This window comes from Podarcis vaucheri, assembly GCF_965113315.1.
Source record: "Podarcis vaucheri genome assembly, chromosome: 2".
NCBI lineage: Eukaryota > Metazoa > Chordata > Lepidosauria > Squamata > Lacertidae > Podarcis > Podarcis vaucheri.
The window spans coordinates 82,399,957-82,413,265 of record NC_138760.1 but is presented as its reverse complement, the minus strand read 5'-3'; the positions used below and the strand labels follow the sequence as shown (position 1 = coordinate 82,413,265).

The 13,309-nt window shown below is 41.7% G+C and overlaps 1 protein-coding gene across 1 annotated transcript in view; it reads right to left on the bottom strand.

Moving 5' to 3' along the window:
* The window catches only part of SLC6A11 (solute carrier family 6 member 11), a 95,019-nt gene that overhangs the window by 55,118 nt on the left and 26,592 nt on the right, over window positions 1-13,309 (bottom strand). The window contains exon 6 of the mRNA XM_082211945.1: window positions 7,018-7,150. Within this exon, the coding sequence (XP_082068071.1) occupies window positions 7,018-7,150 (133 nt within the window). The remainder of the gene's footprint in view (window positions 1-7,017; window positions 7,151-13,309) is intronic.

Sequence of the window (13,309 nt, the reverse complement as noted above, 5' to 3'; positions counted from 1 at the left end):
GCCCGTACGGGCCAGTCGTGACCGACTCTGGGGTTGCGTGCTCATCTCGCTTAAGAGGCCGGGAGCCAGCGCTGTCCGGAGACACTTCCGGGTCACATGGCCAGCGTGATGAAGCTGCTCTGGCGAGCCAGCACCAGCGCAGCGCACGGAAACGCCGTTACCTTCCTGCTATAAAGCGGTACCTATTTATCTACTTGCACTTAGGGGTGCTTTCGAACTGCTAGATGGGCAGGAGCTGGGACCGAACGACGGGAGCTCACCCCGCCGCGGGGATTCGAACCGCCGACCATACGATCGGCAAGTCCTAGGCACTGAGGTTTTACCCACAGCGCAACCCGCGTCCTAACAGTGCATTAGTGGTGGTTTAATTCTGCTTTATTAGTTGTTCCTTGGTACTACCCCAAATGCTGCCACATTATTGCTGTCCAGCGCAACAAACATGTGACCAAAAAAAAAAGAAAGAAAAAAAGCCAGAGTATTTGTGATATAAGAAGTTACAGGATTTCAGCAGGGATATGCACCAACTGGAAACAAAACATTCTAACCACCCCAAAACTTTTGTACGGGCAAACAGTACTGAAAAATGGGATGACAAATGACCATCCCAATAACATAAAGTGCACGAATCATCATGAACGTGCAAAGAAAAGGATGTCTTGAGGCTCCCAGTCCCTTACACTGAGGCTTTTCTCACTGCAGTTTAACAATTATGGTTGCATTTTGGTTTAATGTTTTACAACTGCCATGAGAACTTTGCCCAGATTTACTGAAACACATTTTGCTTTCCTCAAGATTCTTTGAACGTTTGCCTGACTAGAAATCTCCATACTCATTTAGAAATTCTGCTTAAATCTAAATTTAGTGGCATCTGAGGGGATGTTTGGCCACATACCAACACACACATGCACATGAGTTTTTACTAGTGTTATTTAAATTATTTATTCCTTCCACTGGGATTCTTCAGATGCTTGACCTGTGCAATGACTTAAAAAATATTTTATGTGAAATTAAGAGGGGATTCAGCAACAGGAAAAAACAATGTTTAAAATGTATGAGTGAATGGAATCAGTTATGAAGACTGATATTCATCTCAATTGTCAGATTTGGGATTACATTAAAGGCTGCACAATTGCCATTAAAGTTTTAACATAATTTCAAAATGAGGCTGGGTTTTTGGATTTTTATTTTTATTTTTTGCCTTAGACGCAAAAAGTCATTCAGCTATCTGCATAACTCTTTACAGAGTCTACTGGCAAACTGAAATTGCCTGCAAAAGTTTTTCACTGCCACTCCTTTTTTTATCTAGAGTGGCTAAAATGTGATTCTGACTATATGAGAAAAAATTAATAATCTACACATACATTTTCATTTGTATGAGATTATGTGAGTAATACAGATTGAGTATGTCAAGTCATAAATTATTAACACTGAAATAATCGCTGTAGATGTGCATAAAAATATTTGTCTTTTTATTTTATCAGTCATTTACTTACCTAGTATTATTAAGTCGCTTCCCTGTACTACCTTTTTAAAAATAGACAGACACCCTATTTTTTAAAAATAGGGTGGAGGAAAAATCAGAAGCTCTGATTGTAAAAAAGGAAAATATTAAATTGAGGCGATGAGGCCACTTGTATAACTGAGACTGAAAACTACCCTAAGTTATTTCTCACAAGGGAATGACCCTCAAGTTCCTCAATGTATGCATTGTCACAGCCCAAAAAATCCTGCTTAATTTTTAGGGTGAAGCTGAATTCCTTTTCATGTCTATTAGACTGAAGCCTAATCTAGTCTCCGGTGCCAATTAAAGATATCTGCAACAGAAAACCACATGGGGTGAGGGATTAAATAGTTTGTTTTTATTGCAATTCCATGCTGATTGCAGTTGCATGTGAAATACAATTGCAGTGCTGCAGAGAGACTTCTGCAGCAAGCTGCTCTGAGATTTCCTTAAATCCTCACCAACGTGTTAAGAGAAGAAGAAGAAAACATTTTTCAGTGTTTTAAAACTTCAACGAGAAAAAGCAGGAAAGCCTAAAACTCTGCATGCATCTCATGAATGTTCTACTTTCCTCCTCTGAATACAGAGATCAATCTTGGGCTGCATGTTAAAGCCTCACTATGAAGGACTATTCTCTGCTATTACTTCAAGCTGAAACAAAAGACACTTCAGGAGATATAATCATTGCTGCCTAGTTCCCTTTCCCGAAGACTTACAATGGTTCCCAGTTCCTTTCTTTTTTCGCACATCTTTCTCTTTTATTTTCCTCTGCTGTCCCTTTACACTTTTTCTTTATGCCTCATTGAATCCATTAGACTCCTTATTCAGTCTACTATTGAAAAAAATAAATTTTCTGTGTGGAACTACTGACTGAGTCTTAACTGCTGGCAAGTACAGCTTAACTCCTTCTGATGAGATTACTTTAGAGTTAGAAGGTGAAAGGTACACAGGCACTGTTCCTTAAATTTATGAACATGTGCACATGTTATGTTGGCTTAACTTCACCTCTGCATGAGAGCTTTCTTATCCTCACTCTCCTCTAAACAAGCAAAAAAAAAATTGGTGCTAAGTGACTGGCAAGTCTGCAGTAGCAGCAGGATGAACTGCCGGTTTCTGCATCTTACTCTCAGTGTTCCAACTGAATTTGTAATGTTATTGTCAGTTTGAGAATTTCAGTCAAAGGATGAATACACCACTGCCAGATGTTACTATCTCCAGAAATGAGCAATACATTCTGGCTCAAAACATTTCAGGATAAGAAAAATGGCAGAAATCCAAAGCATCTGGAAAGTCCACGTAGCAGGAGATGTGGCACAAAAACTATGTACTAGCTTGGTATTTCATGTAACTTCATAATTCCGGTCAGATGAAGAGCACAGTCCCCATCCCTCCCCCTGCAGCAGGATCTCACTAGAGCTCAGCTCCGGCACCTCTCATGTGGGCACCATTTCCATTCTAAGAGGAAGAAGTTCATGGTGAGCTCCAGAACCTCTTTTTCTAGAAAAATAGCACCGATGAAGTGGGTTTAATATTAATGAATCTTTGAGGATGTGCCTACAAAGAACCTGCCTTTTGGCATCTGATCTGCTGAATGCTGCCACCAATGTGCAGAATGTTTTATGTTCTGAGCCAGAAAATAGTTTTGGTGAAATGCTCCTTGATTTAATATGTTTTAGCATTATGAACTGTCTAGATTTATTAGCAAACCAAGTAGCTGTAAACTTTGGTGATGCACCTAGTACCCGCTGAAATCTCAGCTTGACCAACATGGTTTAGCAAGACATGAATATTATGTCCCAAAGGGCCCCAGTCAGCACCCAGCCTAACAGAGTACGCACTCAAAAATAATCATCAGAATCCTTTGCAACAAGTAGATATTTCTTGTTCAGCGTGCAAAGGTTTTCATGAAAGAAGAAAATGTGAAAAACTCTGCCAGACAACATCAGTGGACAGAAGCATATAGGGGAAGGCAAATTTTCACAGAGAATATTTTTTTGCAGTTCATATGATGACTCTTACCTTTCCAACTTTTTCACTGATTGGTTGGAACTGCTTTAGGAAACAGTGTTAGCTATCTTGAGAATGCTAGACAGTTCTGCCTACCAGTTGCTGGGAATACCAAATGGTAAAAAAAGTAAAGGTAAAGGACCCATGGATGGCTAAATCTACTCAAAGTTGACTATGGGGTGTGGTGCTCATCTCACTTTTCAGGCTGAGGGTGATGGCGTTTGTCTACAGACAGCTTTCCAGGTCATATGACCAGCATGACTAAACCGTTTCTGGCACAACGGGACACCGTGGCGAGTGCTAGTGCTTGGAAATGCCGTTTACCTTCCCCCCACAGCGATACCTATTTATCTACTCGCACTGGTATGCTTTCAAACTGCTAGGTTGACAGAAACAGGGACAGAGCAATAGGAGCTCACCCCATCACATGGATTTGAACCACTGACCTTCTGACTGGCAAGCCCAAGAGGCTCAGTGGTTTAGACCTCAGCACCACCCACGTTTCTATACCAAATGGAGATGGTGTTATTGTACTCAGGTACTGCTCACTAGTTTCCTAAAGGCATCTGGTTGGCCAGTATGAGAACAAGATGCTGAACTAGACAGGCTTTTAGCCTGATCAAGCAGCCACTTATGTTCTTAAAGTTCTGTAATTCAATAAGGCATACCATAGCTATGTACTTTAACACATACTAATCACATACACACACCACAGCACTTATGAGCTTCACTGGAAAGTACAGCAACGGAATTTTGAACAATTTGCTACTTTTCAGTAAGCAAACGTTACCTTTTCCATTCCCACTGATTATGTATTCTAGTACAACTATATGTAAGGAGAATCTGTTGACTCTGAACAATGCAAAAGCAAGATTAGGTTACAATTCTATGTTTTGAAGCTTTTTTCACATCAGTAAACCATAATGATGGTATTTCAAAAGGCCAATTTACAGAATCAAAAACTTTTTTTTTTTTTTGCATGATGAGTTTCTTACAGAGCTAGCAACACTGTGCAATGGTCATTTGATTGTTTAAATACTTATGATAAGCATCTCCCCACTGCATCTCAATGAAGGCTGAACACTACTCTGACAGCACAATAAAATGATTCCTCCATTGCAGAATCATGGCAAGTTTTGGTTGTATGACATAGTGTTTCAGGCTTTAATTGACTATTCATTTAAGTGGTTTCTTCAGAGAGTAATAAAGCATGTCCACTTTTCATATGCAATGCTAAGCTAAAGCTTTTGCTTCTCCTTGCTCCAGGCAGAGCAAAGCAAAGCAAAGCAGGAGCAACCAATAAGCTTGTAACAGCATAGCAAGCCCCCTTTCCCTTTTTTACTGTGGTTCACTGTGATGTGTGAACCAGTCTAGTATTTGGTATACATTTTTTTTTAAAGCAGGAATAACCTTAGATCAGTCTTCTTCAAACTGGTCCCTCCACCTGTGATGGCCAGGGCGAATGGGAATTTTAGTCCAAAACATCTAGAAAACACCATGTTCAGGAAAGGTCACTCATAAAGTAAGAATTCTATGTGAAGTGGGTGGCCTTTTTTTTTTTTTACCTATTTATTAAAATGATGCATACCCTGTCCTTCAATCAAATTCCCAAAATTTATAAAATTTCAGATCCAAATAAGCCAAGTTAAAAATAAACAAAAAATACACTAAAGCAGCAAAATCTATAAGAGCAGTATGCACAAATGTCCTATGCATACTTTCCTAAGTGTAAGCCCCACTGAATTCAATAGGGCTTACTTCTGAGTAGACAAGCAACGGGTTGTACTGCAAATTAAATTAAAATGATACTTCAATCACCTAGTATTCATAAAGTCCAGTGTACAAAACTTTCAGACCCAGCCTATTACTGGCAGCGGGGAGGGGGGGGGAATCAAACCAGTTCAGGCACTTTGGAATCCATTTTAAAAAGGCCACATTAATAATAATTTTATTTGAGATGTAAAAGTAACAAACAAATCCAAAAGGATGCCAGCATGATTAAAATAATGGATTTAAAGAGCTTGCAATTGTAAGTTGCTTTGAGACATTTTATATAATAAGCATCAAATAAATGCATTAAAAATAAAAGTGCCCCACATTGCCACGTTTCTCCCCACACTACTCTCATGTAGATGTTGACACATATCAAACTATTTTGAAGCAAACATTTTGTGATATGTGACAGGCAGCTTTTCATAGAAAAGAAATTTCTGTGAGCACACAGACACAAGTCCTTCAGAAACCTTGAAGTAGGTATTTGGCTATCACTGGGTGACTGAGGATTTGGCTATCACTGGCACTGAGGATTCAGCAGTGTACAATGGCTTCCTGTGCTCAAAAGCAGGCTATCTTCTACTCAGAGCCAGCCAGCTTATGAGGCAGGATGAAGCAGCTGCCTCGGGTGGCACCCTTGTTCTCAGTTTTGCCACCAGTCTGCCCAGCCTCAGTGGGCAGAGAGGGACCAGTAGCAAAGCTCTGCAGAACACCTCCCCATCTGCTGAGTCAATGAGAGGGGAGGCAATCCACCACCCAGCTTTGTCACTGAGAGATTTTCTCCCCACTCCAATTTGCTGCTGGGTGAGTGAAGGGGATCCAAAATTGATCTCTCCCATCTGCCACCTGGTAGGGAAGACTCTGCAACAACTTCTTGAGGAGAAACTCTTGAAGAGAAACTCATCATGGGGGTAGGAGTGAGGTGTTTCACCTCAGGTGCCCAAATGCCGCAGACTACCCCTGCTTGTACTTGGGGAAAAGCACGGTATTATAATTTGCTGGCTCTGAATCTTTGAAATTCACTGTACTCTGAATGCGGGTAAATATTCATTTCTGCATTAACAGAAGTGTCAAGAATAGCGTTTCTAAATAAATGCTGCCTAAATTCTGTGAACACAATGAACTTTACAATTTCATAGCAAATCACAGCCCTATCAACTTACATTTACATGATTTCTGTGGCTGGCCTCATCTTGTGCGTTTACCAAAACAGTACTGTACATAAATTTCTCATTCCTTTCTACTGATTAGATGAGCTTGCCTTTCCAGAAATCTTGAGCTGTTTTGCAAAAGACAAGTTTCATATATGTGAAAGATACTGCTATTGTTTGTTTATTCATACTAACAGTGTGAAGTTATACACATCTGCTCAGAAGTAAGCCCTTTTGGCTTTAATATAACTTACTCCCAGATAATAGTGAATAGACTTTCAGCCTAAATAATATTATAGTTTCAATACAGTGGGTTGTATTGAAAGCTGTGGTAGCAGACATCTGCTGGTGCAAAGGGACTTCCACATGCTCTCCTCTCCACACCAAAACCTGCTCTGGAGGGTCCCTTAGCCCCCCCCCCCGGAGCTGATTTGGGGGGCACATGTTGCTGGAAGAGACAGGAGAGGAAGCAGCAGCTCTGTTGTGTCGTGGGAGGCCTTTTGTGCCAATGGGGCTGAGGTAGGATTCAGTCCAGTATGACAAGCTATCATAAGCTTACATAGTATATAGAACCATTACTTTTACCTTGCCAGTTGACTTGGTTCCTTTCCATATGCAAAAATAGCAAATAGTCCAGGCTGCCAAAAGACATAGTGCCAGCTCCCAGCGAAGATTCCCAATGTGTTCAATTCCATCAGATATGCCCAACACCCTGCGTCTGCACAAGAATAAAATAAGCCATAAATTGCTGGAAACTTTTAATGAAGTCTATAGAAAGTTTGAAAGAAAGAGGACAAAAGAATTGCTAGAAATCTATCAATGTGCTAAGCAAGGATCATTATCAATTATTATGATACCTTTCACATTGGCTAGTGTTACAATTAGTATAACAACAAGGTAATCTGTAAAACTGCCAACTAAATGTGGAAAGTCACGTGTTAAAAGTTGGTTCCCATTCATACAACAGCTTCACACACTCAGAACAAGCACAAAAAGGCAACTGCTCCGTGACCACTTTTATGTGCAGTGCATACTCTGTAAACCAAGACAATTTGCTTGTGGTAGAAATTGTACCATCAAACCAAAGGCAACCTATTCCATTTAGCTGCTATCTTGATTCAAGTCTGGTACGCATTTACCAGACACACAATATATTCAGTAAAAAAGTAACCACAGTCAGGTCCCCACATTAGCCTGATATGTACCATGGAAACAATCTGGCTGGATCAAACACAATTCTAGCATGACACAAAAAATAATTTCTATAAGGCTTTAAGATGTTTTATTCTTGAATGTTGCTGAGGTTCACCACAAAAAGGCTTTGCAGACTGCATGTGGACCACAAGGAGCAAGTTGATGACCCTATCATAGAGGAATGTTTTCACGTGGCGCCTAACAGTATGTATTGAAAGCACCAGGCAAGCCTCCCTGAGGGAGCCACTGCAGAAAAAAATCCACTCTTGTGTTGCCACCCTCCAAACCTCTTGTGGAGGAGCCACATGAAGAAGGGCCTCAGATGATGGTTGCAGGGTGCAGTTCGGTTCAAATGAGGAGAGGCAGTCCTCAAAAGATTGTGGTCTTGAGCTGCTTAAGGCTTTATAGATCAAAACTAGCACCTTGAGTTGGGCCAGGAAACTGATTGGCAGCTAGTGCAGTGGTGCCAGGATTGGCATTATATGGTCAAACTATCTTGCCCTGAGGAGCAACCAAGCTGCCAAGTGTTGCACCAGGTGCAGAGGCAGCCCCACATATAACACATTGCAGTCATCTAATCCAGAGGTTAGCAGAGCTGAGGCTATCCCTGTACAGATGAGGTGCAGCTGGGCCACCAGCCAAAGTTTATGGAAGGCACTCCAATCCACCTGAGCCTCAAGCATTCTGTGACAGCAAAGTCTTGAAGCCAGGCGTGCAGGCTGGATGGTAGGTGGGGGAGAAAGATAAAGGAATTCACACACCCGAGCTCTCTGTAGATTTGTGTACAGAGTCTACATGTGCAGAAATTGTATATTCAAGGATGGCAAAAGCCAGTTTCCACTCCTATCTCGTTCTCTTTCAAATTTTATTTGTAGTGCCATGCCTGTAGCCTGAAAAGCAGTGCCAGCAGAACAGTGGAGAACTCAAGGCATGGGACAGCCTGATTGGTACTTACCCTTATTCTGAATTTTTGCTGCTCCCCAACACACATTAAAAACCGACACATTAAAAATATCATAACATGTAACAATTTTTATATACCATACACATTAAGAAAACTCTCAAAGCAGTTTACAAAAGTATGGTTTTTTAAAAACAACAACAGCGGAATTTAGGGTGCTACTCATGTGTAATAGCTAGGTTAATATGAATAACCTGGATATAAGCATGCTAAACACTAGTCTCATCATTCCTTGAATATTAATATTTGTGGCTACCTACCAAATAAAGGCATTTCAATTTTACTTGATGAAAATAATACACTGTAGTTTGCCCAAAACTTGCTTTGGCCTATGAGTCATGGGCATTTCATCTTTGCTTGCAGCTTTGATTTAGAGAGGGTGCAACTGGGTCAAGGCAGAGTAAAGCAGAAAGGAACAACAAGTGAAGCAGAGAAAACAGAGCAGTATGCAGTTTTCCTCCATTGCCATAATTAAGCTGCAATCAGCCATGTGGACAGAAACAGTTTACTTCTGTTTTGGGGAAACAGTTACTTTTATGATCAAACTAGGTAGTGCGGTAAGTTTTAAATTTGGTTTATTCTAACAAGCCAGGATCATAAAGTGGTTTAAAGTTGGCTCATTTGGCCAAATCAGTTTGTGCACAAGTCCACACTCCTTGTGCTCATACTGTAGGGGTGTTGGTGTGTACACACACACTTCATGCCTCCCACAGGGTACTCTCATATCACTGAATTATGCACTTTTAATTCTTGCTCTGTGCCCATTGCAAAACAGCTAGGCACATTTCACTAAAAGTTTTGGTTTAGGGTTTGGATGACCTATGTTAACCTGCTATGATGCCTAGATGTACTACTGCCTGGTGGCAGGGTATTTGTAAGCACATTGAATACTTGAACACTCTATGGGTTCTGTCTCTTTAATTCTGGCCTTTGTCCCCAAATACATGTTGTTGTTTAGTCGTGTCCGACTCTTCGTGACCCCATGGACCAGAGCATGCCAGGCACTTCTGTCTTCCACTGCCTCCCGCAGTTTAGTCAAACTCATGCTGGTAGCTTCGAGAACACTATCCAACCATCTTGTCCTCTGTCGTCCCCTTCTCCTTGTGCCCTCCATCTTTCCCAACATCAGGGTCTTTTCCAGGGAGTCTTCTCTTCTCACGAGGTGGCCAAAGTATTGGAGCCTCAGCTTCAGGATCTGTCCTTCCAGGAGCACTCAGGGCTGATTTCCTTCAGAATGGAGAGGTTTGATCTTCTTGCAGTCCATGGGACTCTCAAGAGTCTCCTCCAGCACCATAATTCAAAAGCATCAATTCTTCGGCGATCAGCCTTCTTTATGGTCCAGCTCTCACTTCCACACATCACTACTGGGAAAACCATGGCTTTAACTATACAGACCTTTGTTGGCAAGGTGATGTCTCAGCTTTTTAAGAGACATAGATGGTCTCCACTATTTTTAAGAGACATACATGGTCTCCACTATTAATGGTCTCCACTATTAATGCTGTCAGATACTGCCCATTACTCCACCTGGCTCTGCTTCTCCCTTTCCTCTTGCATCCAAGCCAGGTAGGAAAATTTTGCTTTTCAAGAGCTGGCAACAGGAAACAGGAGCCATGGGCAGCAATATCAATGAGCAACGGCTGCAGAGTTAATAAGCAGAAGTAAATACAATGTTTTTCCTCTTAATTAAATACTTTCCTGCAGGAACCTTGCCTCTTGATTATTTGATATTTATTTTTATTTGATATTGATTATTATAAATATTTGCTACCTGCCCTTCACACACACACACACACACACACACACACACACACTTCCCAAGGTATGATCTAAGAAGACTAAAAATACAATCATATCTAAAATAAAAAGGATAAAACACCAGTCCAAAGTAAAAGCAATACAGTGTCAGATACAGAGAGGAAAACTCACATTCAGTCATTCTCAAAGCCTAGGTGAAAAAGATGCATCATAGCATGCTGCCAAAACGTGTACAATTTAAATGTGCATCCAGAGGGAGGAAGTTACAGATCTTGGGGACCTTTACGAAGAAGGGTCTTACACCTTCAGCCACACTTTGAACCCCTGAGGATGAACAGCTTCTAACAGAGCCCCCTCCCCCAATGAACACAGCTCCCAATTGTGATGAGTTGTGTAAGTGGAGTGGATCTTTCAGGTATGTGAGACCCAAGTTGTGTAGGCTTCATATGCCAAAGGCAAACCTTAAATGGAAGCAAACAGGCAGCCAGTGCAGTTCTCCCATAATAGGAATTGCATGAGATCTCCCACTCATACTTGCATGTATTCAGCTGCATTCTGCTTCTAATTGCAGCTTCCAACCCATCTTCAAGGAAAGCACCACATACAATACATTGCAGTAATCCAGATGGAAGGTTACTAGGATACAATTGCATAGCCTTATTTTTCTGGTACAGTCCATAGCTGGTGAACCAGCTGCAACTGGAAATAGGGACCCGTTGCCAAATATGGCCTCAAATTATAAAGCTGGACAAAGCTACAGATGTGCCCTTTCCAGGAAAGTGTGACCCAAGTAAGACAGACTTCCAGACTCAATAACCCAGACCACATAACCTTTCCATCTTGTCTGGATTCAAGTTCAATTTATTGGCCCTCATGCAGCCCATTACTACATCCAAGCATTGGTCAAGAACCTGAACTGCCTCTCTTGATTCAGATGGAATGGAGATAGATCTGTGTATGATCAGCATGCTGATCACTCCAAATGCCCTGATGACAGCTTCCTACAGCTTCATAAGGATGTTAAACTGGGTGAAAGATGGGAGTATGGCAGGACAGGACAGATATATTTCCATGGTGCTGAACAGTGTCCTCCATTGCTTTGACTGGAACCAGTCTCCTAAGTAGCATAACCATGGTTCTTACCACACCCATGGCCAACTGTATCAAAAAACAGGGAGAAGTTAAGGAGAATAAACCGAGTTGCACTCTTCCTGTCTCTCTCTTCCCCACCACAAGTCATCAACCAGTTTTGGTTCTAAATCTCAGCCTAAAGCCAGATTGAAATGAATCCAGACAATCCACTTTCTTCAAGCATGCCTACAGCTGTGTCACTGCTACCCTCTTGAGCACCTTGCCTATGGAGGGTATATTTACAACTGGGTGATATTTATTTGTTATTTAACAGTTCTGTGGCTGGTGAGATCCTCTTATGGAGGGAGCACTCTTTCAAGGCAGGTGGCAGCTCACCATCTCGTAGTGAGGCATCATTAACCCAGCCTGTCAATTCCCTCAGCTGGTTTTTAATAAGCCACAATGATCAAGAAGCGAGGAGGTACCTGGTTAGCTCATACAAGCAGGCTGTCCACATGCATCCCACAGATACAAGCAGCATCTCCACATCATCAACAACAATTAAAAACTGATTCTCTGGAGAATAGCCTGATGGATCAGGCCAATAGCTCATCTAGTCCAGCATCCTGTTCTCACAGTGGTCAATCAGATATCTGTGAGGAACAAGGGAGCAGAACATGAGTACAAGAGCACTTTCCCCTCCCATGGTTTCCAGCAATAATTACTACCTCCAACTGTGGAGGTAGAGCACAGCCATCATGGCTTGTAGCCGTTGATAGCCCTCTCCTCCATGAATTTGTCTAATCCTCTTTTAAGGCCTCCAAGTTGGTGGTCATCACTGCCTCCTGCAGGAGTGAGTTCCATAGTTGCTGCATGAAGAAGTGCTTCCTTTTACCTGTCCTAAATCTTCCAACATTCAGCTTCATTGGATGTCCATGAGTTCTAGTGTTATGAGACGGGGGCGCGGGGGGGGGGGGGCGGGGCGGGACGACAACTTTTCTCTGTCACTTCTCCATGCCATGCATAATTTTATAATCTTCTATCATGTTGCCTTTATTAACCTTTTCTCTAAACTACAAAGTCCTTAATGCTGCAGCCTTTCTTCATAGGGGTGTTGCTTCATCCCAGCCATTATTTTGGTGGCCCTTTTCTGAACATTTGCCAGCTCTGCAATATCCATTTTGAGATTAAGTGACGCGGGTGGTGCTGAGGTGCAAACCACTGAGCCTTGGGCTTGCCAATCAGAAGGTCAGCGGTTCTGTCCCAGCTCCTGCCAACCTAGCAGTTTGAAAGCACGTCCAAGTGCAAGTAGATAAATAGGTACCGCTCCGGCGGGAAGGTAAAAGGCGTTTCCGTGCGCTGCTCTGGTTTCGCCAGAAGCGGCTTAGTCATGCTGGCCACATGACCTGGAAAAACTGTCTGCGGACAAACCCCGACTCCCTTGGCCTGTATATATAATCCCACCCTTGACTCCCGTCCACCACACCTCGATTTCTGTTTTATATTATGTTAAATCCTTACATTGCATTTCTTATCTGAATTTCTTTCATATCTCATTTACACATCATTCTTCTTATAAATTCTACAGTCTTAATCTATACATATCAATGTATTATTTTGTGGACAGTTTATCTATATAATCTTCAAAGCATTTCCATTGTAGTCTTAACTTTTGATTTGACTGTGATCTTTTGGCTGCTGTTAGTTTTGCCAAATGTATATAGTTACTCATTTTACATATTCACTCCTCTTTGGAGGGAATCAATTCACTTTTCCATTTGCTGGCTAATACTGTTCTGGTAGCTGTTGTAGCATACAGGAAGATTACTTTCTTTTCTTGTGGAATATCTTTTCCCAAAAGACCCAATAGGTAGGCCTCGGGTTTCTTTTCTA